General features: G+C 45.5%; 1 protein-coding gene across 2 annotated transcripts in view; it reads right to left on the bottom strand.

The window, feature by feature from the left end:
• Nucleotides 1-25,898, bottom strand: part of SLC39A5 (solute carrier family 39 member 5) — a 28,752-nt gene extending 2,854 nt beyond the window's left edge. Inside the window, exons 1-9 of one of the 2 annotated variants that reach the window (XM_061615174.1) lie at nt 25,700-25,898; nt 14,935-15,365; nt 13,687-13,906; nt 9,572-9,746; nt 8,024-8,193; nt 4,771-4,926; nt 4,013-4,094; nt 2,786-3,037; nt 1,130-1,210 (exon numbers count right to left, since the gene is read on the bottom strand). In XM_061615174.1, the coding sequence (XP_061471158.1) occupies nt 1,130-1,210; nt 2,786-3,037; nt 4,013-4,094; nt 4,771-4,926; nt 8,024-8,193; nt 9,572-9,746; nt 13,687-13,906; nt 14,935-15,356 (1,558 nt within the window). In that variant the 5' untranslated portion in view covers nt 15,357-15,365; nt 25,700-25,898. Of the gene's footprint in view, nt 1-1,129; nt 1,211-2,785; nt 3,038-4,012; nt 4,095-4,770; nt 4,927-8,023; nt 8,194-9,571; nt 9,747-13,686; nt 13,907-14,934; nt 15,366-18,228; nt 18,473-25,699 lie in introns of those variants that run through there. The other variant, XM_061615173.1, reaches the window with a different exon arrangement.
• Between the last annotated feature and the right edge of the window lie 297 nt (nt 25,899-26,195).

The following is a 26,195-nucleotide window of genomic DNA, read 5'->3' on the forward strand; positions in this document are numbered from 1 at the left end:
GGAAGTGAAGTTTGTCAAGGGTGCTGAGAGCTGTTAGGAGACTCCTATCCTTACAGTGCTACAATTGTCTGAGTGGTTTAACAGTCAGCCTCTCTTCCCAGAAAACTGGGAATTGTAGCTCTATGAGGGGAATAGGGGGTCACTTAACAAGCATAGTGGTTAAAGTGTTGGACTATGACCTGGGAGACCAGGGTTCAAATCCCCACACAGCCATGAAGGTCCCTGGGTGACCTTGGGCCAGTCACTGCCTCTCAGCCTCAAAGGAAGGCAATGGTAAACCGCCTCTGAATACCGCTTACCATGAAAACCCTATTCATAGGGTCGCCATAAGTCAGAATCGACTTGAAGGCAGTCCATCAACCAATAACAACTCTCAGCACCCTTAACAAACTACACTTCCCAGGATTCTTTGGGGGAAGCCTTTGACTGTTTAAAGCAGAATCACAGCAGGATAAATGTATTGTGTGAATGTGATCATGGACCTGTCACAGTTAAATGTTTCATTTCTGGCTGAGGTACTTGTCAAGACTTCTATGCATGTGGACCCTACTGATAGTGCCTTTACATAACACAGAAGCAACAGGCTAATCTCTTGGGAAGTCTGTGGCATAATCTATAAGCACAGCATCAGGAAAGACCATGTGGGTGGAACGTACATACCCAGATTGGCATGGGGGCAACTGAGAAGCAGTAGCTCCAACCACATTTATGCTGGTACTAGCATGGGGGTGGGGGTGGGGGTCTCCTTTGAACACTTTTGGATGGGAGAATAATATTATTAATTAATATTATGCTTTAATCATCAGAAACATAAAACCCCAAGAAAACGTCTGTTACTGTGTCAGGCTAACAGTTCATCTAATCGATCAACCTGTTTCCTACAGTGGTCAAACAGATACCTTTTCGAAAGCCCACAGGCAGGCCATGAGAGCGGAGATTTGTACTCGTGGTGTGTGAATTAGATACAAACACAAAAACAAAGCCCATCCCAACATCTCTGAAATATTAAAGAGTAAAATCAAAGAGAGAAAAAACAACACTGGTCAAAAAAGCTAGTAGAATGCAGCTGGGTTTTGTTCACCTGCTAGTGCTGGTGGAGACTGATTTTTTAAAAAAATCTTTTGCTTACCAAGTTCATGAGGCAATTCATGACAAAATACAGCCACCGTAGTGCTTAAACCACTAGAGATTCCATCAGAGAAAGCAGTTCCTAGGAGAAAAGAACACAGATTACAAAGGTACCTAAAGAAGAGGGGGTCTCTCTCCCTCCAGGTGGATTGACTCAAGTCACCTGAACTGGTTTGACTTCACTCGGTGTTTAAGATTAGGTGGGATAATCTGGTATTTAAGTGGGAAGTATCTCACTTTAGGATAGCTCTGTGATTCTGTGACAGGCTTAGTGCAGGTCCTCCTGGCACTGAAGGCTGGAAAGAACCAGTGGCGGCTAGTGGTGCCCATTGGGACTGGTGGGACGGAAGTCAGGGAGCCCAAACTGTAGCTGGAGCCAGAGCCAATGACAGGCAGAGCCAACTCATTCCAGTTTTATCCCCATCCTCCCCTCTGCTGAGTCCTACGAGGGCAACACTGAGGCTAAGGAGAAGGAAGCTGACAGGCATCCTCATTGTGCCGTTCAGATGCCTGCTAAAACCTGTTTTGTTTCAGCAAGCCTGACCAGACATGTAAACAAGTTACGTATACCAATTTTTGTTGATTTTATTTGTATAGTGATAATTGTTTTAAATTGTTCTACGTGCACTGCTTGGGGTTTTTTGATTAAGTGGTTTATAAATTCTAATAAATACATAAATGGAAATAATGCCTCACTCAACTTTCAAATCTCTTGAAAATCATTTTCCACTTCCAGCCTAACTTCTACATTATCACCATCATCATCTAGACCCAAAGGCCTCCAAGCGACTTGCAACACATTTGAAAACATAAATATAAGTACTTAATACCATAAAAAACAGAACAAATAACGCCCATAACAGCCACAGGAAGCTTGACAGCACACTAATAACAGAACAACATCATCTCAGTCTATCAAATGCCTGGGAAAAAAGATAAGTCTTTACCTGCACCGGAAATATGTCAATGAAGGCACCAGATGGACCTCGCTGAGAAGAGTATTCCATAAACAGGAGCCACAACTGAAAAGGACCTCTCCCTTGTCACCATCCTCCAAGCCTCCCTCAGAGGAGGGACCTGGAGAAGGACCTGAAGAAAATCTAAGGGTCCAGGCAGGTTCATATCGGGAGAGACATTCCAGAAGATATTGGGGTTCTGGGCCACAAAGAGCCTTATAGGTCCAAACCAGCACTTTGATTTGGGCTTGGAAGCATATAGGCAGCCAGTGTAATTGGAACAAAACTGATGTTATATGAGCCATTTACCTTGAACCCATGAACAATCGAGCAGCCGTATTCTGCACTAACTGAAACTTTCAAACTTTATTTCAAAGGCAGACCCACATAAAGCGCATTGCAATAATCCAACCTTGAGGTTATCAGAGCATAGATTACTGTAGCCAGGTTATCCCTGTCCACATAGGATCATAGTTGGGCACCAGCCTATGCTGACGAAAGGCAGTCTGTGCCACTGAGGCAACCTGTGCCTCAAGTGAAGCAATGGAACTAGGAAAACCCCCAGACAACAAACCCACTCCTTCAGAGGGGGTGAGACCCCAGGCCCCACACCACTCAACCAGTCAGGATTGTGCCCCACCATTATTATTTTGTTTCTTTTGGTGCAAGAATAAACCCAGCCCTGGTTAAAAATCCCTTACCGATGGCCAGTCCATCTGTGAAATTGTGTATCCCATCTCCTAGAATAACCATCCATGCTATGTCTGCTATTCCAGCGCTGAGGGTGGCAGCTGGCTTGTGGGAATGACCACGGTGATGGACCTCTTCTGCATGCCTCTCTGAGCTTGCCCCACACTCTTCCAAGCTGCGGATTTGGACAGAGCAATCCTGGACTTCGCCATAGAGATTGTCAGCTTCTCCTTCTGGCACTGTCAAACTCTGAGATTCAGCACCTGGCACCCAAACCAAGTAGAGAAAGATCAGATCAACTTTCCCAACCCTGCCATGGCATAAAATCACTGGTACGTGTAACCCATTCTCAAATTCAGAGCAAACATGCAAGGCATAGGCCCTGCCTGCACTAGACATTTAAAGCAGTATTTAAACCATTTTAAACAGCCATGACTGCACCTCAAAAAATCCTGGGAACAGTAGTTTCCGAAGGCTGCTGAGAGTTGTTAGGAGACTCTAGTTCTCCTCACATTCGCAGTTACCTGAGAAGGATTGACTGTTAAACCATGCTGGGAATGGTAGATATGTGAGGAGAATATGGGGTCTCCTAACAACTCTCAGCACCCTTCAGAAACTACAGCTCCTAGGATTCTCTGGGGGGAACTCATGACTGTTTAAAGTGGTATGATACTGCTTTAAATGTCTAGTGCAGATGGGGACTGACAGACAGCTTGGTTACTGCAGCACCGCAGCCTAGATCTTGGCCAAGAGAGTTGTTTTGCTTAGCTTGAGATAAAAGGGCATGGAGGTTGCTAGGCAACGTGAAGCCCCCTTTATATTGAGTAAGAGCACAAGCCTATCTCTAGCTATATAGCTCTAGCACTAGCTATATACCCTGACCATCAGCAGCCCCACAAGGCCACAGAGAGGCCCCCATGTGTAATGCGTGTAAAGCAGGTGCTCTACCACTGACCTACAGGAACCGTGACATGTATTCCAAAATAATTCCTAGCTCATCCAGATGGACTTGTGAAACATGTTTTCTGCCATCACCTGCTCTGGCAAAACTGCATTTAAGCTAGATTTCATTTTTCCACCCGTTCCAAAGATGGATCGCAAAGGTATTCCATATTGTCCTTGCAACATGCCCCTGAAGCATCAGTTTAGCTAAAACACAAAACCTTTCACAGTAAGACAGAGAGCAGAAGAAAGCCCGGATACTAATAAGAACGGAAAGCAATCAGACTATGACTCACCCTGAGATGTCCTTGAACCAGCAGCATTAGTCTCATCCACCTCAGCAGAAGATTGATCAGGGAGCTTTCCAATTGTGCCCTTCTGCAGAAGGAAACCAAAATGGATTACTAAGCAGTGCAAAGTTGAGGTTGACATGGGAACCCACCCTAGTGATGCTATGGAATTTTGTCTCCCTCTAATGGTGTTTGTGGTATAGCAGGGCTGTGTCTCAGAGAGGACGTGTTCTGTCTCCCTCTAGTGGTGGTACCAGGCTGTGCACAAAACATGCCATTCTCTGGAAAAGTTGTGTTGGGTTTTTAATATCCATCATGGAGATTCAGCACACCTGACACCAACAAACCAGATGGAGACTTTTGCCAATTATGTGCTGGTTACTGCTCCTCCAAAGAGCAAGTGATGTGGGACTCACAGACTACACATGGGTGGGAGCCTCAATCCAAAAGAAGGCCTGTAATATAAACCACACACCCAATGGGCACACTATGCCAGCTCTTTCTTTCTCCTCTCTTCTGCACCAATTACAAGAGAAGCTTCTGTTTGGATGGATACAGCTTAAGTTGCATGGTGTTTGGGGATCCTTTCACTGAGCCATGCAGACAGATGTGGGATTTCTGCCTAGGAGGGTAGGAAAGCTGAAGGGAAGCTTTCCTACCTTGATGGAGGGGGAGGGAAAGCACTTGCTGAAATCTCCTGGTCAGCTCATAGAATTGCCCAGACCTTTGCCTGGCTGGGAGCAATCCCCTCCTTCGTCTCTTACCTTTTTGGCCTGAATTTGCTTGAGTGTTCCCATGAGATTCTCAATGAGGAAGAGCAGGTAAATGCCCCCAAGAATGCAGAGGCCCTTCAGTACTGCATCCTCTGGTGATGCCGGCTGTTGCTTCGGTGACAGTAGCCCATGGGGTCTTGCCTGTGCCTGAATGAAAACAATTCCTTTGAGCAGAGAAAGGGAGAATTCAGAAAACAAACAGTTGAATAAATAAGGTCAAAAGGCCCAGCAGATAAGACTAAAGGTCTGTTTTGGGCAGCATCCTCTTTCCCCACAGCAGCCATCCTGATGCCTATGGGAAGCCCATAAAGCAGGAGCGCAACGGCAGTCTCCCCCCCAGCTGACTGGTATTCAGAGGTATCAGAGCCCCACTGGGGGAAAGAGATCTGAATAGATGCCATGGGGGAGCGGGGGCGGGGAAAGGAGACAGAAGCACTGGCAGGAGCAATGGAGGCTGGTGACTCTCATGGCAGTGGGACAGAGAACACCTTGGACAGCTCCTTGAAAGTTCAGACTAAAACCCAGAGCGGATTCACTGCCTCACTGACATTGGAGCCACCAGCATCTACTAGGCCGGAGGAAGGTTGAGCAGCACCCCCTCCACTTGCCCCTTCTGCATGTTACATTTTAACACATACACACACAGAGACACATACTTAACGGGATTTTACAGCAGCCTGATTCTACCACACAGATCTGGCACCATCCCACACTCACGAGAACTGCAGCATAACCTCAAGCGGCTTTTGATACCGTCGACCACGGCATCCTGTTAAATCGCCTAGAGGGACTGGGAATCGGGGGCACTGTTTTACAGTGGTTCCGTTCCTATCTCTCAGGCAGGTTTCAGTGGGTGGCAATGGGGGATGAGGTTTCAGACCCTTGGCCTCTTCATTGTGGAGTGCCACAGGGTTCTATCCTCTCCCCCATGCTATTCAACATCTATGTGAAGCCGCTGGGAGCCATCATCAGGAGTTTTGGGCTGCAGTGTCATCAATATGCCGATGACACTCAGCTCTACCTCTCCTTTAAGTCCGCACCAGAGTTGGCTGTGGAAACCATGTCCAAGTGCCTGGAGTCCGTAAGTGGATGGATGGGCGAGAACAGGCTGAGGTTGAACCCCGATAAGACCGAGGTGTTGCTTGTAGGTGACAAGAGAAGGTTGGGAAACATCGACCTGGTCCTAAATGGGGTAAAACTGCCCCTGAAGGACCAGGTCCGCAGCCTAGGGGTCATTCTTGACTCCCAGCTGTCCATGGAAGCTCAGGTGTCAGCTGTGAGCCGGGCAGCTTGGTATCAATTACATCTGATACAGAGGCTGCGACCCTACCTTCCTGTACATCTGGTCCCGCAAGTGATACATGCTCTGGTCTCCTCTCGTTTGGACTACTGTAATACACTCTACGTGGGGTTACCCTTGAAAACAGTCCGGAAACTTCAGCTGGTACAGAACGCGGCGGCACGCTTGATTAAGCATAGCCGTCGCCGGGATCACATTACCCCAGTGTTAGTAAATCTACACTGGTTACCAGTGGTTTACCGGGCTCAATTCAAGGTGTTGGTGTTGACCTTTAAAACCCTAAACGGTTTCGGCCCAGTTTATCTGAAGGACCGCCTCCAGTATCATCAATCAGGCTGCCTTACAAGATCAGCCACGCAGGACCTCCTCTCGGTCCCACCGGTCAAAGTAGCCAGACTGGTGCGGACCAGGGAGAGGGCGTTCTCGGTGGTGGCCCCCACCCTCTGGAATTCTCTCCCTTATGACCTCCGACATGCTTCCTCCCTGATGGGTTTCCGCCAAACGTTAAAAACCTGGCTTTTCAGGCAGGCCTATAATCTCGGGGTGGACTAGCCTTCTGTTGTATTAATCAGATGTTTTATATCAGATGTACTGTATATTGTAAATTTTTATTTATGTATATTATAGATTGTATTTTGATTATTGTGTAAGTCGCCTAGAGTGTCCGAATAGTCGGACAGATAGGCGACTAAAAAATGAAATTTATTATTATTATTATTAAGCAAGTGTACTCAGAAGCGAGGCCCACTGAGTTCAACAGAGCTTCTTCCCAAAAAGTAAACATGCATAGAAGTGCAGTCTTTCCCACCAGGATAACAAAAAGAGAGTCACCCTGAGAGGAAGCAGATCCAATGGCTCTTAGGGAAGGAAGGTGGGAGCCAGAGACCGTTGCTGATCTATTGCAAATCACCCAGAGATCTACCAATAGATCCTGACCTACCTTCTGCCCACCCGCTGCTTGGGTTGTCTCTGATGAGCAGAGTTCACAGTTCAATACTAGAACCTATTTGTGATCCAGAAGAATTAGCTAGGAAGTGTGGCTGAAACAACCCTTATGCTACTTACTCACATCTCAGAAAAGTAACTTCTACAGGAGTGCTCCTCCGCTTTTCTAAGTGCCAGTCAGATGGGAAGACGGGAGGTGCGTGATGGGATTTCTGCCCATCACAGGTCTCCCTGCTCCCAAGTTCACCACGGTGTCTGTCCGTGAGAAAGCGGGAAGAGGGTGTGTGGGCAGCCCACCACCAAACATGACCCTCAGAGCCAAAAAAGTTGCCCAGACCTGCTCCATATCTTAGTTATGTAAACAGTCATGATCAAAGAAAGAGGGTAAGAGGTATTCATTTTCTCTGCACATCGGGCTTAAAGCATTTCTTACTTCATTTGGGGTTTAATGAAAATGAAATGGACTGCCTTCAAGTCAGCAACTGTAAAAAAAACTGGTCAGAATGCTCAACTACACTACAAATGCCTCTCTTCCATACTACTTGTGCTCAGATGCTCACATGACTAGCCCAATAGTGTCTCAAAGGCAATTTAAGCTTCATGGATGAAAACACTCTGAAGACCTTTCAAGAAAAGACAACTCGCCCCAACACACTGACAGAATCAATTTGCAGGCACCCAGTTTATTCTGGTCTCCTGGATTGGGCTGTCAGGGAAATGGATGAGCTGAACAACAAGTGGTGTTGGGGGAGATATTACAGAACATGGCAGCTGTATTGGAATGCTTTGGCTAAATTGGCTCCATGTGCATGTAAGGGGAAAATGGCGTACTGGCGTTGGGGGATAGGAACCTGGGCCTCCTTTGGAATTCTCAGAGCACTGTGTCAGGTTGCACCATGAGATGGAGAAGGTTGGGTTGCATCTTCTGCACCCCTTCCTCTGCAGAAGACCCAAAAGGGAAATTGTGCCCCAATAGTTAAAGAGAGGGATGGTACATACATGTGGCCAGAGATGCAGCAACGCGTCCCCACAGAGTGTCCCCACAGCCAGTGCCACCAGAAAAGCAAGAAGAAAATGGAAGAGCTCGTGGTTGAGGAGAGGAACAAGGACAATGGCCAGTGCTGAAGGCAAACTAGTCAGGGTGATGGCCAAACATCCCCAGCCCAGGCCTGTGGAGAACAAAAAAGGTGAGCAAGATAGGACTAGGAACAGGAGTTCTAGAATCAACCACCTGCCAGCTCATACTGTGGGGTCCATATTCATGTCATTTTTTTGTAAACGGCTTCAAGGTTTTTTACAACCAAGCAGTACATAAATTTTGTTAAATAAATAAATATTAGGTGTCCTCATCCCCTCACCCCTCCACATGGACAAGAGGGCAGTTGCACTGCCTTCCCACAGATTCTGACAAGTAATTCCCTCCTACCCAAAGCAGCGAGGACACCTGTTCTCTGAGCATTATTACCAATGGTAGAGACAGCAGCCTAGAAATTAGGTTTATAGCAGGGCAAGCCACTGTGGTGCCCTCCAGATGTTGTTGCACAAGAGCTCCCATCAGCCGCCAGCCAGCATGACCAATGTTCAGGGATGATGAGAGCTGTAGTCCAAAAACATCTGAAAAGCACTGTGGTGGCTACCCCTTGGTTATATAGGGGTGAGCATGGAAGCCAGGAAGCATGGAAGATTTAGTCAGTTGGAAGGGAAGGGTCTAGTACAGCCTTTCCCAACTAGTGGGCCACCGGATGTTGTTGGACCACAACTCCCATCAGCCTCAGCCAGCATTGCCAATGATCAGGAAAGATGGGAATTGTGGTCCAACAACATCTGGTGGCCCACTAGTTGGGAAAGGTTGGTCTAGTAATTTCATAGTGTTTAAGAAACACTGAATAGAGGCTCTTCCAAGCTGGAGCTGGTCCGTTACCCTGACACATCATTAGGGTCAAAACAGTTGAAATTTTACTCAATACACACAGTGTATTCAATTAGACTTTCATAATGAAAATCTCAGCTGTTTTTGACAGGAAAACATTGAATACACATTTTATTTTGGTTATTTTTAAATATATATGCTGGATCAGACCCAAGATGTGGGTTTGCAAAGACCTGAGAACTCCTTAGAAAGTCACGGAAAGGAGTGGAAAATGGAAGAACAGGAAATTGACAAGCAAGTACAGCTGCGAGTCTGAGGAGCAAAGGATTTTAGTCAGTAAGGGGAGAATGAATAAATACAAATGCATGGCACAAGAACAGCATTGTTTAAATTTTTTTTCAGTCTTGCATGCACAGCTATAAAGGTCTAGGAACTTGCTTGTATTTTATTTTTTGAAAGTAAGCGCTCAGTCTTTGGATGTCTACAGATACCAGGTGCAAGTTCATCCTACAAATAAGTTGAATATGCATAGCCCTCTGGGCCAATTCATAGGGTGGCCATAAGTCGTAGTCTACTTGGAGGCACTTAACAACAACTGGGCCAATGGAGATGGTTGGGGTTGGGATTCAGGGCCCCCTCTTCCTGGGTCAGAGTTTGAGGAAGGCAGCATGAGTTACCAGTCCAGAGAGAGCTCCCCACCATGCCAAAAGCCACCTCATCGTAGTGTTGGATGCAAACGCGGCTGTCAATCTGGTAGAGCAAAGCTGGACACAGCAATGTGAACTGCTCTGGTGTGATCTTGGAGACAGAGTTCAGGCCAAAATTTACTAGCAGCTGTGATACATTGAGACACTGGAGGCAAAAAACAAAAACAAACAAGAGGTTATTGCAAGAGTGAGTAACTGTACTAGACTGGGGGCCTGCACCTCCAACCAATGTTTATATGACTGCAACCAGCACACTTGAACATAAGAACATAAGAAGAGCCTGCTGGATCAGGCCAGTGGCCCATCTAGTCCAGCATCCTGTTCTCACAGTGGCCAACCAGGTGCCTGGGGGAAGCCCGCAAGCAGGACCTGAGTGCAAGAACACTCTCCCCTCCTGAGGCTTCCGGCAACTGGTTTTCAGAAGCATGCTGCCTCTGACTAGGGTGGCACAGCACAGCCATCATGGCTAGTAGCCATTGATAGCCCTGTCCTCCATGAATTTGTCTAATCTTCTTTTAAAGCCGTCCAAGCTGGTGGCCATTACTGCATCTTGTGGGAGCAAATTCCATAGTTTAACTATGCGCTGAGTAAGTACTTCCTTTTGTCTGTCCTGAATCTTCCAACATTCAGCTTCTTTGAATGTCCACGAGTTCTAGTATTATGAGAGAGGGAGAAGAACTTTTCTCTATCCACTTTCTCAATGCCATGCATAATTTTATACACTTCTATCATGTCTCCTCTGACCCGCCTTTTCTCTAAACTAAAAAGCCCCAAATGCTGCAACCTTTCCTCGTAAGGGAGTCACTCCATCCCCTTGATCATTCTGGTTGCCCTCTTCTGAACCTTTTCCAACTCTATAATATCCTTTTTGAGATGAGGCGACCAGAACTGTACACAGTATTCCAAATGCGGCCGCACCATAGATTTATACAATGGCATTATGATATCAGCTGTTTTATTTTCAATACCTTTCCTAATTATCGCTAGCATGGAATTTGCCTTTTTCACAGCTGCCGCACACTGGGTCGACATTTTCATCGTGCTGTCCACTACAACCCCGAGGTCTCTCTCCTGGTCGGTCACCGCCAGTTCAGACCCCATGAGCGTATATGTGAAATTCAGATTTTTTGCTCCAATATGCATAATTTTACACTTGTTTATACTGAATTGCATTTGCCATTTTTCTGCCCATTCTCTCAGTTTGGAGAGGTCTTTTTGGAGCTCTTCACAATCCCTTTTTGTTTTAACAACCCTGAACAATTTAGTGTCATCAGCAAACTTGGCCACTTCACTGCTCACTCCTAATTCTAGGTCATTAATGAACAAGTTGAAAAGTACAGGTCCCAATACCCATCCTCGAGGGACTCCACTTTCTACAGCCCTCCATTGGGAGAACTGTCCGTTTATTCCTACTCTCTGCTTTCTGCTTCTTAACCAATTCCTTATCCACAAGAGGACCTCTCCTCTTATTCCATGACTGCTAAGCTTCCTCAGAAGTCTTTGGTGAGGTACCTTGTCAAACGCTTTTTGAAAGTCTAAGTACACTATGTCCATTGGATCACCTCTATCTATATGCTTGTTGACACTCTCAAAGAATTCTAATAGGTTACTGAGACAGGACTTTCCTTTGCAGAAGCCATGCTGGCTCTGCTTCAGCAAGGCTTCTTCTATGTGCTTAGTTAATCTAGCTTTAATAATACTTTCTACCAGTTTTCCAGGGACAGAAGTTAAGCTAACTGGCCTGTAATTTCCGGGATCCCCTCTGGATCCCTTTTTGAATATTGGTGTTACATTTGCCACTTTCCAGTACTCAGGCACGGAGGAGGACCCGAGGGACAAGTTACATATTTTAGTTAGCAGATCAGCAATTTCACCTTTGAGTTCTTTGAGAACTCTCAGGTGGATGCCATCCGGGCCCAGTGATTTGTCAGTTTTTATATTGTCCATTAAGCCTAGAACTTCCTCTCTCGTTACCACTATTTGTCTCAGTTCCTCAGAATCCCTTCCTGCAAATGTTAGTTCAGATTCAGGGATCTGCCCTATATCTTCCACTGTGAAGACAGATGCAAAGAATTCATTTAGCTTCTCTGCAATCTCCTTATCGTTCTTTAGTACACCTTTGACTCCCTTATCATCCAAGGGTCCAATCGCCTCCCTAGATGGTCTCCTGCTTTGAATGTATTTATAGAATTTTTTGTTGTTGGTTTTTATGTTCTTAGCAATGTGCTCCTCAAATTTTTTTTTAGCATCCCTTATTGTCTTCTTGCATTTCTTTTGCCAGAGTTTGTGTTCTTTTTTATTTTCTTCATTCGGACAAGACTTCCATTTTCTGAAGGAAGACTTTTTGCCTCTAAGAGCTTCCTTGATTTTGCTCGTTAACCATGCTGGCATCTTCTTGGCCCTGGCGGTACTTGCTAGTCATTAATGTGATAGTTTCCGTTTGCAGCACTAGAGCAAGGGGACCATAAAAAATAGTAGGGGAAAACATCACCAGTTTTGGAAGGGGAGTGGAGAAGCTACAGGAAGAAGAATGTTGTGGGGATGGGTGACAATAATGGACAGTACACTCCTGTGTCCTAATTTAGCCTGTGAGATCCGAGTTTAAAAAAGCAAAACAAAAACAGTAATAGCCTATCTCCCAAAATGATATGCCTAAAAACACAGAGGTGGGATATCACAATACACTACATTTCTTTTATTTATACATTTCTATTTACAAATATATTATGCAGTTGCTTCCAGGAAATGTGAATGTGCCTGGCTATAATGTTCGAGTACAGATCTTGGTTCACATCTGTCCAGTGAGCGGTGGACCATTAGAGCAAATGAGGTGCTACTCCACCAACCTCAGTCTGCCTGCCCTCAACCAGCCCCCACCTGCCTGCCTTCCTACTTGCATCCAGACCAAAGGATGGCACTCACTGCCTGTCAGCTTCCTCTTCCTTAGTCTCAGTGTTGCCATTATAGAACTTAGTGGAGGAGGGTGGGGACAAAACTTCAATTAGTTGGCTCTGCCTGTCATGGACTCTGCCCTCCACCTACTGTTGGAGCTCTTGGGGTTCCGTCCCTCCAGTCCCAATGGGCACCAGTCACCACAGCATCCCTCTCTTCTGCCAGCCTTGCTGCTGTTTCATCTTTCACTTCAACTTTGGTCCGATCTATGTTGCTTGTTACAATCAAACGGCTGCCACTGGTCACCATGTGGAACTCATCAAATATTACTTTAGATTAAGGGTGGAATATAAAGTTTCAATAAAATAAATTGTAAAAATGCTCAAGACGATTGTATGGCCATGTCATCGCTTCAACAGATGCCCTCCTCACACCTCTACTCATATATTCTCTCCCCTCATCACAAAGCTGCAAAAAGCTGGTTGAGCAAGCAATGGCAATGACACACTAAGCTTAAGCTAGGTACATAAAACAGCCAGAACCTGATCAATTGCTCAAGTCCTGAGCGATAACATATAGAGATTTTTTCCCCTTCCACTAACTGAAGGGATCAGGGTTATTTGTAATAGGGCCATTTTGTGAAAACAGTTAGGTCCACAGACCATTACTTGCAGAAGATTAACCAATGAGCTTTACATCTGAGTTGAGATTTTTGTTTGGTCTGTCCACATTTTAATTCAAAGTAGGGCTAGCCACACTATGAAACAATATGAAGGAGTTGTTTCTTGGTGTAGATTACGGCTGGTTGCCATTACCTTCTTTCCAACGTGTGTGTGTGTGTGTGTGTATTTATTTAAATTAGCTGCCTTCCCTTGGGGTAGAAAGAAGTGAGCCATTTTTACTTTCTGATTCAGGTGAAAAATGCTCTAGGCCAATAATTAACCCAATTGGTGAAAGTTCTTGAACTTAGATTTCAGGTCAAGACTCGCTAGGGTTTAGCTTTCAAAGTGGTTCAGGTAGTTTGGAATACCTTGGCTCAACCCTGGAATATTGGAAGGAGCTCTTTAAAATTAAAAAGGGCAGGGCTTCTGGGCAGTCTCAACCTTTGTAAAGAAATGAACCACTCCTCTTCCTGTTCTCCAATATGCTTCCTGTAATTCAGGGCAATGACTTCCAGCTCGTCCCACACTTACATCCTCATGCAGGTGATTGTAAACAGAGTGATCAAATGCAATAACTCTCTCTAGAAGATTTAGGCCAGAATATCCTTGGGAAGGCTTGAAAAGGTCTTCTTTGGCATTCCCATACTGCTTTGGTGCTTGCCAAAACCTAGGCTTGGTGACACGTCTGACGCCGTGGAGTGTAGGATGCACAAGTGGTTGGGTGGAGTGGCCCAACAGAGAGATTCCAGGCCTGCAGGAAATGTGAGAATCGTCATCCTCATTCATCACCCTAATCATAAGACGTCAGAACAGAATTCACTTACGTTTTTAGGATACAATCCTGATACAGTTAGACTGACTAAATCCCACTGTTTTTTAATGTACTGCAATTTATTTATTTATTTTTATTTATTTATTAGATTTATTAGTCGCCCATCTGGCTGGTTGTCCAGCCATTCTGGGCGATGTACAAAACAGAACATCCAAAAACATCAGGACATTAAAATCTAAACAATAAAATAGAACCTAATTCTGTTCTTGTCCAGAGCCTCCTTACTCTTGCCCGACAACGACAGAGTAGAATTGGTAATTTAGGATACTTGTTAACTACCTGGTTAAATACTAATCTGCTACCTTTCTTCTTTTGAATGTTATCTGCCTCTTCCAGATTGAATAAACTACTCTGACAAATTTTATTGACAATAGTGAAATATGTTGATTAAGTGTGACTCTTGCCAATTGAGCCAAACTAATGTTTTGCAATAACTAAGCCAGCCAGGTCACTGCAAGATCTCAGCTTCTTGGCAAGTTGGTAAGCAAAATAAGTCTGCAGAATCTGAGCTCTTTAAACAGCATATGCTCTGTGGATTGTTAAGTGACACAACCAGATCATATTTTCTGGCAAGATTTTAGTTTTGTTGCAAGTGAATAAGAGAAGCAAGAGAAGCACTGCAAGATGTTAGCTGCAACTAAATATCAAAATAAGCAGCATGCTTTAATCTACTCTGCAGTTGCAATGGAAGTGTGCTCCACTGACTTGCTTGCACTGGCCAATTATCCCTAAGAGATACACTCAGTAATAAAGAAACAGCTTTCCCCTGAGGTAGGCATGGGAAACTTGTGGCCCTTCAGATGTTGTTGGACCACAACTCCCATCAGCCCCAGCCAGCATGGCTAATGGTCAGGGATTATGCAAGTTGTAATCCAGGGACATCTAAAGGAACACAGGTTCCCTGTCCCTAAAGCAAAGAAAATGTTTCCAAGATCAAAACAGTTTACCTGGTGGGGGTGATGCCCTCTGCTTGAGCCCTGGCTCCTTGCTCAGTCTTGCTGAGGTGCTCCAGTGCTGAGTGGGAATGCAAATGCTTGTTTTCTTGGACCTCCAGTATGTCCAGGTGAGAGACGTGGCCATGGCCTAGCGCCTCATGCTCAATCTCCACCACCTGCACCTTCCCTAGCCCCAAGCTCAGCAGTAGGCGAGTCAGGCCTTCAAAGGACAAGGTGCCATTCTCACCATACTGTCCAAAGAGCTGCTGCAGGTAGTAACCCTGCTCTTGGGCAGCATCTTCAGGCAGGGCCCACGCAGTTCCATCCGTCAAAATGTCAGGAGGATCAGTCAGTGCAAAGCTATATATGCCCTGCAGGGAGAGCAGAACCATCCATGCCCTGCCCAGATGGATCCTCAGTGTCCTCTGGTCCATCAACAGGGCCTGCAATGCAAAGAACATGGCACTGAGACACAGCTCTGTTGAGGAAATGTCCCCTAATAACGTTGCAATTCTGAGCAAGAGAATTCACTCAAGAGAAGCAGGTCCTGCTGAAAGAGACACAAAGATTCTCCTAAGTGGCCCACACCTTCTGGGACAGTGAGGTCTTTGCCTTCACTGGGCCAGAAAATAGCTTGAAATTTAATGTTTAGCTTCATCCCTGCTGTAGTGTGTCATGATGCAATGTATGAAAACAACAGGGGGGGGTCTGTCATTTTCAGCTGTAGTTTGTCCTGCTGGGATTTCCATACAGGCCTGCTATGTCAGCCAGCAAACAACCATGAGAAGGCTCCATCTGTAACTAGATAATACAGGCTGTTCCTGTTACCAACTGCCTGAATTCTGGGTTTCCACAATAGTAGAGTGCCTCAGTCCCAATTTTTGTGTTCATTTTTATGTGCCACATTCAGCATCATTAGAGCCTTTCTCCAACTATTCCTAGATGGCAAACCTTTCTTCTAATTCTTCCCTCACATGCTGAGATCTGGTATTTTATCAGAGGAAGAACTCACTTTTTTGGTAGTTAACTGGAATATATGGTACCCCATGGTAACTTTACAACATCAAAAGTTAATATGTGAATAGGACTGCTAACTGACGGGGGGGGGGGCAGACTGGCCTGTGCTGCTCTTGTGCCTCAAACAGAGCTTGATGTGTGGGCATTACCAGGTGATTAAGCTTTTCACAACATAGAAAGAAACACTGGGGCCTTCCAGACTGGTGTTTTTTTACAGGTGTATTCTGCAACATGTCACTAATGCAACAGTAGTGCATTAGCGGTAGATTCATATTGGAATATACACACAGCATTCCACATTATGCTTCCTCAGTGTTACTGCATTATTGCCGTGTGGAGGGGCACTCTTGCGCTATAGCACAACAGCAGCAGGATAAAACTACAGCAACCCTGGAACATTTGTGGTTTGAAAAGTTACTGGAAGTTACAGGGCATGTGCTGACTGGAAACAAAGCAGTATGTTCACCCCAAATTTTTTGCAGACTGAAACAGTATTGAAAGAGGGATCACATACAACTACCCTGCCACCATCAACAGTGCAAATAATCATGAATGCACAGTAAAAAACATTCCCGGAGGGGCCTACTGTCAGGAGGCAACGTTTGCACAAAAAACTGGTCTTGAAGCCATGGCCGCAGATACTGGTTGAAATACTGGCTACTTTTATGTGCGATGTGAATCAGCAGGGTAAGGGTAGCCTTATTTGCATTTATGGAGGTTCAAACATATAGGTTCGTAACATACAGATCCTTTACATTGGAAAATTCTGAAATCCTTTAATCTGGTGCTACAGTTTTCAATGTAATATGAATTGGTAGTGGGCATTATACTGCATCGTACGAATACCTTGCTCCTTGCCTCTGCCTCTGCCCTTGTTCTGTTTCATTTATGCTCTTTATCCTCAAAACGAAACCAAAACTGGATACTAATGAAATTTCTCCTTGATGGAGAAGCAGGGAGTATGAAACAATATGTCCAAGTGTTTACTTGCCCAGTTTTTTGGCTTTATAAAGTTATCCCAGCGGGAAGGAAGATGATTCTGATAGAGTAAATTAACCACATCCAAACGAACATGCTCCTTCTTTGCAGTGAGAAGTACCTGAGAGATGCATGAGTTGTGAGCTCTTAATCAGAGGAGCCAGGAACTCCCCCCAACTCGACCGGCTAAGTGTGGTGTGTATGTATGTGCGCATGCATGCTAGGAGGACTTGGCTAAGAGGAGGTAGAAGTTTGATCGGCCCATAACAATCTGTTGTGATCTTCACTGTGGTATTTGTAGACAACAGCCAATATGGGTTAACTTTGCAAAATTCTCACCTGAAAATTCTGATAATGAATATACTCCAAATGACAAGCAAATATTTGACAGTCACAATCGCCATTTGACATGTTAAGGTTTTGCTGTACTAGCAGTCAATGAATTATCTAACATCTAACATGAGTCAACAAGCATTTGACAGCATGACAACAGTTTAGGGATGGAATGATCATGTACATTTTGGTTCTCTTAGTTTCTCATTTTTCTAATCTTAAAATTGGTTCTCCACATTTTTGCAGCAATTTGCAATTTAAAAAAATGAAAATTCTCCAGCATTTCAGTATGAATTTCTCCTAATAAATACATTTTTGTATGCAGTTTTGACTTGTTTACACATTTTGGCAAGCAGTTTATCTTAATATCTTAATAGTTAATAATAATATTTTCTGACTGTGAAGTATTTTTTCAATCCTTTTTGGATCCTTCATCCCCACAGCAATTGTGAAAGGTCAGTCATTATTATTGCTATTTTATGAATGAGAAGAGAACTAAGGAGGCAGAGACTTCAAGTTGTTTTATTGTTTCTCAAGTGGATGAGTTAGCAGTAAACATCAGAGAGAGTGAAACCTGTATCACGCTAGAGAGTTTCAAATCACTTCATATGCATTTAAGTAGATCAGAATCAGAATTTAAGTAGATCAGAGTTCTTGGCAGAGACAAGATTTTAACTTGAAACTTCCTTCACATATAGAACTCAGTTTTAGAGCACATGCTTTAAGGAATGGGGCTCAGTCCCTGGCATCTCCAGGTAGGATTGAGGAAAAACTCATCTGGAAATCTGGAGAGCCACTCACTGAATACAATACTGTGCTAGATAGACTAATGGTGTGACGGCAGCTTCCTATATGGATTTTTTAATGACTGAAGCCATTGCCATTATCCCAGTCCAGAGATTTTACAAATCCCTTGGGAAGTTGTGCAAGTGAACACAAATAAAGTAAATATTGAAGCAATAACTTTAAAAAAAATACCTGATCCCCTCACTGTGATCCTTCCTGTCCAGAACACAATCTTGAAACTGTGTCCAGCCCTCAAATCTTGAGAGTTGCAGCTTTAGTGCTCTGATATTATCCGCTTATTATTCCAAGTCTTTGTTGGGGCTAATTTTCCACAGCCACGTCGACCGCTAGTTAAGAACAGCAGCTCTCAGCCCAAACAATCATCTCTATTACAAAAGAGAACTGCAGCATTCAGGCTTTTTGATAGGCTGTTTTGATCTCATTAGGCTTTTGATCAGGCTCGGTGGTGGGTAGGTATTTTGCATGAGAGTAGGTGGGGCCTGCATAGGTCCCTCCTATTAAAAACAAGTGGATATTGGGGGCATGAGAGGATTTTAGACTTTTCCCAGAAATGTGGGTGGAGGGGAGGGGGATGACCAGATTGTTCCTATATCACTAGGTGTTGGGCAAGGGTGAGAAAAGGAATTGAGTAACAAGCGTATGAATGTGTTAAAGACCCATTCAAAGGCATTTCAAATCATCTTAGTATAATGAAATGTTTGAGTGTTTGAAGTGCCTCACGTGCATTATCTGGCTGTAATTCTTGCCACCACCCTAGCCAGGCTGGTGGAAGTTTTAGTTCAGCAGCATCTGGAGGGCTAAAGGTTCCTCACACCTGCTGTAAGACATGTCAGGATTGTTATCCCCCATACTGCGTGGGGGGGGAGGAGTGGGAGGCCCAGAGAGTGGCTTGTCAAAGGCTACCCAGTGTGAGTCCTTGGCTGATGCAAGATTAAAAGCAGGGACTTTCCACTTCAGTCTCTAAGGCTGAAAGCCTATATACATTTACCTGGGAGTAAGTCCAGTTGAACTCAATGCGTCTTACTCCTGAGTTAGGCATATATAGGATTGCACTGTATGCTATTATATTACACCAGCTCTCACCTTCTACTACAACATATATCAGGGCTGTGTACACACATTTTATTATAGAGTCAATGAAGACTGAATATTTGTTTTTTTCTACCTAGTCCACACACAATCTAGATCTATTGCATATTTTTTGCCCCAAAGAGCAATTCTTAAGAAACTGGCTTCATTCTGGAAATAAAAGTTGATTGCAGACTGATTCTGCTTTACCCCACAGTTTATCCATTTGGAAACAGATGTAGAGGTGGTCCTGGCAACAGGGGAGGGGAGAGACGTTGGGCTTGATCACATTCTGGTGTAAAGTGGTTCTGGTGCTTTTTGCAGATCCTTTTAATTTGGACCGTTTGCATGACTTTTTGCCAATGCGAGCGCATTCAGCTGCTATTGCCTTTAAATCCGGATTAAATCAATGCGGTAAAAATCCAAAATTGGTTTGAAAATCCACACCTGCTTCGGTGCCAATCTGGTGTGTGGTTGCTTTGTCGACTGTTTTTGCCTGCACGGGTTGTTTGCCATTTTAGACCCTCCCCTTCTCCACCCCCCTACACTGTCTATGGATATCATTTTCCTGCCGCTGATGAACAAACTTCCAGTCACTCTAGCGTTCCTTTCCCCCACTTCCCCCTGAACACGTTCCCTCCCTCAGTCCTTTAAACCAGTGATGCACTCTGTTTACTCGCTATTTTAGTTTATGAGTCAGGCAGGGGCAGCAAGGGAAGAGAAGGGGCGCTGCGCTGCCACTCTCCCCTGCACCTCTCTCTGCCAGGGGGGAGGAGGAGGAGGAGCCGCTTTGCTCCGTGCCAGTTTGTGGGAAAGAGACCAGGTCGGTATTTAGGACCGGTGCTCAGAGTGTGTGTGGGGCGAGCAGCCCCTCCTCCCCTCTTGTTCCCCTCCCTCCGAGGCAGAGGCAGCGGCAGCAGTGAAGGGGAGCAGTCCTACCAGCCAGTGAAGGCTGCCTTCCCTACAGCCAGTGTGAAAGCTGCCTGTGACCGAGGAGGAGGGAAGAGATGACGCCCAGAGAGCAGGACTTGCCATGGGATGTGCCAGGGTGGCCCTGCTTGGTTTTCTGGAGGGGAAGGAGAGGGGGGTCAACACGACCCCCCCATCTAACACTTTCCAGCCAGGACACAGCCGTCTAATTCACAAAGAGGTTGTGTGCGCACACACACACAAAACACAAAAATATACACACTGCACACTATAAACATTTCATTCCTTCTTCACAAAAAATGGCTTTGTCTACAGGAATTGAAACTGACAACAGAAAAAAGTAATTTGGTGTCAGTTGCACCCCCCTGTCTTGGCTTAGCATGAAATTGACAGAAAACCCCTGCCCTGCAATGGGGGTGTTCCGGAGGGAGTTAACATTTAAATTTGGGGATGAGGCCACAAGGAATCAGCAATACTAATGAACGCGAACATGTGTGAATGCAAACCAGCAATACAGAAAATTAGAAGGTAGGGAGGATGGACGTGTGTGAACCGTGGAACTCTATCGTGAAGGGAAAAGCTTCAAATTCAGTATGGAATTTAGCTCCCGTGTGAACCTGTCCACTGTATCCTCACATCTGCCCAATGACATTGTGGGTATGCATATACCAGAATTGCAATCACCACTTCTTTCTTCATTCACCTGGGGTATGTGCAGGAAGGAAACACCGTGAATACCTAATCAAGGGGAGGGTTTTCAAATGTGTATCAAAAAACCATACCCATCCTTGTGGATGGCAGGATCTAGAATCAATTTAGCTTGAAAGCATCATGTTAAGGATGAGCATGAACAATTCCAGATACATTCATCTGGAACTACATTTATTCACTACAAGCAGGTTAGAGTGTATGGAGTCTAGCACTATCTAACCAGCCAATCTGACAGAATCCCAGAATTCTCTCTGGAATTCTATCTAGAACTGATATTTTTTATTGTATGAAGTGACTGATAAATATAATAAATAATAAAATAATGTTATTAAAATAGAATTGGAAGGTGCCTTGGAGGTCATCTAGCCCAACCCCCTGTTCAAATCAGGATCTACAGTGCAAGATGCTACTACAGCATCCAGGGCAGTAGGCCATTCAGTCTGCTTAATAGGGTTGCCAGGTTCAGGGCCTGATCCTGTATCTTTAGGAGAAGAGAAAGTCAGCCAAGTACAAGTGTTCTTGCAACCCTGTAATGGGAAAAACCACAAGGTGGAATTCTCCCTTCCGCCTGCACAACTCTTAAAGATACAGAAGACCTCTTGGTTGCCAGACCCGGCCTCCAAGAGGTCTTCTGTGTCTTTAAAAGTTGTGCAGGGGGGAGGGAAAATCCCACCTTGTGGTTTTTCCCATTACAGAGTTGCAAGAACACCTGCACTTGGCTGACTTTCTCTTCTCCTAAAGATACAGGATCAGTCTCAGGAAGATCTTGAAAAAGTTACTTTTTTGAACTACAACTCCCATTAGCTCCAGCAAGCATGGCCACTGGACTGGGCTGATGGGAGTTGTAGTTCAAAAAAGTAACGTTTCCAAGCTCTGGTCTCAGGCCAGGAACCTGGCAACCCTAATTCAGAGGCACATGACTTCAATCCTCCTTCATTTTTCCTTCATTCCTTGCTTGTGCTTCCCAGAAGCACCTGGTTGGCCATCGTGTGAACAGAATGCTGGACTAGATTAATCTCTGTTCTGATCCAGTAAAGCTCCTCTTATGTTCTTATGCCTCCAGACTACCTGTGTGGAGTCAGATGGATTTCCTACTTTTTAGAAAAAGATAACAACTGTTAAAGGGGCAGGAGTACAACTTGTTCTTGATAGAAAGTTTTGCAAGCCAGGCTGGTTTATTTGGAGAAGTTAATAGTTCACCCAGCCACTCAAAAGTTCAGAAATTGTGAGCTGCTTCCTTTGCCAAGCAGGATGTATTAAAGGTCAATTTCTAGATGCAATAACATATGAAAAGGGAGGGAGAGAACTGACACATTGTTCCAAGGAAAAATCGAAGTTTTGGGAAGGGGGAGACAAGTGAGTCACTTTCCCAGAGCTGATGCAGATTTAAGCCCCCACGCTGTACCCATTCAATAGTGTAATTAAGGATCACCAACTGACAAAAAGATAACTGGAAATCTGATTGTACCCTTGCTGAGGGAAATTATTTTACCCAACTTCTAAGACAAAACATCCAGTGCTGTAACAGAAAAGCCAAGAGTAAGTAAGTTGTGTGTGGTGTTTTTTGTCATAGGGTTACCATTTTTCCTGGCAGACACCCATTATGCCTTTATACTTCTATGGTAATCACAAATCCAATAAATACAGCTTGTCTTGTTGTTTCATTTCCATGCTTGGAAACACTTCTTAGCACATAAAAAGGAAGGAGCCCTACCAGAAATAAGGTAGCAATCCCCTTCACTTTGTTGTTGTTGTTAGGTGCCTTCAAGTCAGTTACGACTTATGGCAACCCTATGGATCAGTGACTTCCAATAGCACCTGTTATAAACCACCCTGTTCAGAGTTTGTATGTTCAGGTCTGTGGCTTCCTTTATGGAATCAATCCATCTCTTGTTTGGTCTTCCTCTTTTTCTACTCCTTTCTGTTTTTTCCAGCATTATTGCCTTTTCTAGTGAATCATGTCTTCTCATTATGTGTCCAAAGTATGATAACCTCAGTTTCATCATTTTAGCTTCTAGTGATAGTTCTGGTTTAATTTGTTCTAACATCCAATTATTTGTCTTTTTTGCACTTCATGATATGCACAAAGCTGTTCTCCAACACCACATTTCAAAAGATTGGATTTTTCTCTTGTCCGCCTTTTTCACTGTCCAACTTTCACATCCATACAGAGAGATCGGGAATACCATGGTCTGAATGATCCTGACTTTAGTGTTCAGTGATATTCAAAAAGCTGAGCTATGGCTCCTCCCTCTCCCTAATCAGTTCAACAATTTGTCATTTTTGCCTTCATCTCCTGGGGCCACAATAGTTCCAATGTATACACTGAGCACTCCCACAAATGTTTCCTTCATTGGAGCATAGATAAATGCCCTAAGCATGTTCTAGGGTGTATTTTCCTTTATAGTATTTTCATAATTGTCACATTATACGCTTCGCATGATGCTGTGAAGGGGCAGCAGTGGCAATGGTGCTGCCACTCACTCACGGTGCCCAGCAGCAGTGTGCGAGGCGCTTGGTGGAAGTGGCAGTACCCAAGGTACCCAGTGGCAGTGGCACAAGTCACCTGGCACCTGGTGACAGTAGCAGCACCCAAGGTGCCTGGTGGCAGTGGTGCCTGCAGTAAGCAGTTGAGCGAGCAAGTAGGGTGGAGCTAAGCGGGGTGTCCAAGTGGCAACTAGGGGCTCATCCAAATGGAGTGGGATAATCCACGTTTTCCATATCTGCTTTGTCATCTGGCAGTCCCCACTCACCTGTTTGTTCGCTGTTTCCCAATGTAAAAAACCCACTTTTTCACGCCCACACATGCAGCGGGAGGACCCCCACATTCTTTTCGCTTTTTCCCAGCTCTGCCTCCGACACAACCCACTACCAGCCAATTGGTGCGCAAAATCTGACGTGTGCTCCTCCCCACTTTCACCCACGATCAGCAACGCGCATGCATTTGAACATAAGAGCGCAAAAGTTTGAATTTCCTGTGTCAGTAATGGAGTTCCTTGCCACTCGCCACTCTTGTATTTTCAATATTACGCAAAAACGAATGTATGTGTTTTTGCTGAGCTTTTCTACAGTGCAGCGCTAGGCTGCGGCTCCCAGCTTCTTCCCAGGAATGCTGCCCCCGAGGGAAGCAAACAGCACCCCTGCTGCGGGTGGCTGCTCTTGGCTGGGGCAGGGAATGCGGGCAAAGAGCCCTGTGCGCTGCTGTGCAAAGCCTGAGAGATCCAGGCAATTCTGCGAGGTATTGCGGGGGTTAGAGAGAGAATGGGGCAAGCCATCCTCACGTCGACTTTGCATGGGGTTAACCTGCTGATTTTTAAAAGGGATTTTTTTAAAAAAAAAAAATCTCCCCTCTGAAATTGACAAGAGAGCAGGGAACAGGCTAGTCAGTTTCACGCGAGGGCAGCTCAAAGCATCCCTGCAGATGATGAGGGCACCCTAGTTACACAACTCGCTCCCCCCACCCATAAATCCATATTAAAATTGCAGAAAAGAGGCCCTGCGCGCTGCAGTGCAAAGCTGCCCTGAAGCGGCCAGCACAGGCTTTGTGGTGTTCCCACCAATAAAAGAAACGTGCAAACCACTTATATGCCAAAAATACCTGTATTTCTGTTAGTTTGTATTTGTGATATTTCGCAAAATCGACTGTATGCGTTCCCACCTTTACACATATTAACGTTTCTGGAGATACACACGGCTGGCAATTCCACTTATTTATACAGAAATGCAGCGCGATGCTCTAGCAAACCGCTTATGTGCCAATATTTCCTGTATCTGCGCAGTAGAAGTTGCAGAGGCCCCCCCAACACTGGACCATTGCTCTGATTGGTTCCCTTTTCCTGGGCTTTCCCTGGACATTCGCGCACATGTGCAAAAGTGGAAATACGTGATTGGCTGGGAATGAAGGAAGGGGTATGGGGAAATGCCCAAGAACCGCCCATCAAACGCCCACAGCTGTAAAGTCCGCGGTATTGCATCCGAGCGGCTGAAGGCACAGTGGATGATTCCAGATTTTAAAAAGGAAATCACATTTTTTTGCGGTTATGCCAAAGCGGATTTAACCGCGCGAAAATGCGCAAAAGCACTTGATGTCATCTGGACGACTGAAAAATGAGTACACAAAGCGATCATGTGACACATTAAACAGTCGTCTGGATGAGCCCTAGGCTGGGCTGGACCTGGCTCTTGGTGGGTAAGTGCATCAGTCGGTGGGGGGAGGGAGGGGGACATAGGGGGAGCCCCATGGGGGGAGGGAGACCTATGGGAGGGCTGATGCCCCATGGGGGGAGGGGAGGGAGGGGACCTACAGGGGGAGACCTGTGGGAGGGGGAGGGGACTTGGTGGGGGGGAGGACTGGCTGATGACCTGTGGGATGGGAGGGAGCACTGGCAACCCATGGGGGGGAGGTAGGGAGAGCGCTAGTGACCCATGGGGGGAGGAGCGCTGGTGACTCATGGGGGGAGGAGTGCTGGTGATCCAAGTGCATGGGGAGGGAGGGGGAGTGCTGGCAACAAGAGGGATTGGTGAGCGAAGTAAGCAGGGGTGGAGCCCTTATTATAGTATATGTTTATAGTATGCCACCCTGGGCTTCTGCTGGGAGGCAGGGCGGAATATAAATCAAATAATAAATAAATAAGCAAGCAAGCAAGCAAGCATGTTCAGGCCTCTCAATTCATTTCCATGGAGGGTGCAGCTCCACACAGAGGATCTTGCTTCTAACATTTTGGCCCAAGTCAGGAGGAGAAGGAAGAGACAGCAGCTGCTAGAGGCAGGAGCTGCTAACTCTCCTCTCCTCTTTGTACAGCAGTCCTTTCGCTCGCCTTCCTTTCCTGTCTGCTGTGAGTTAAACTGGAGTCCTGGAGGATAAGCAAAGGGAAGGATGCAGCAGCTGCAGCCTCTCCTACTCCCTCCAAAATGTAAAGCAAAGATCACCAACCTGTAGTCTGCAGGTGCCATGGCACCCATGAAGGTCTTCAATGGTGCCCCTGTCATGCCCCCCTCAGAGGACTCATCCAAGGGGAATGGGAGACCACAGACCCAGGAGAGGGGACAAGCAGGGAGACAGCCCAGGACCCTTCACCAGACCAGAGACAAGCCCCTGAGGGAACCTGCCTGCCAGAATCAGGAAATGACCAGGAGGCTGCCCCTTCCCCATCAGAGAGAAGACACCAACAGGTGTTGCAGCAATGAAGGCAATCAGTGCGATTAAGGAGCAGGAGAGCTTGCAAGAACACAGGCTGATTGGAAGCACCTGGGCCAGTATGCAGAGTACAAAAGGCTGGAAGGCAAGGGAAACTCCTTGCTAGAGTCAATGTCAAGCTTTGCTGCTGACATTACTCCAGCTTGCCTGTTAAACCTGTGCCTTGAACCCTGCCCTGCCTGATTGGATCTCTTGGTTTCTGGACATTTGGACTCCCTTAAAGACTTCTCTG

This window comes from Rhineura floridana, chromosome 3 (genome assembly GCF_030035675.1).
Source record: "Rhineura floridana isolate rRhiFlo1 chromosome 3, rRhiFlo1.hap2, whole genome shotgun sequence".
NCBI lineage: Eukaryota > Metazoa > Chordata > Lepidosauria > Squamata > Rhineuridae > Rhineura > Rhineura floridana.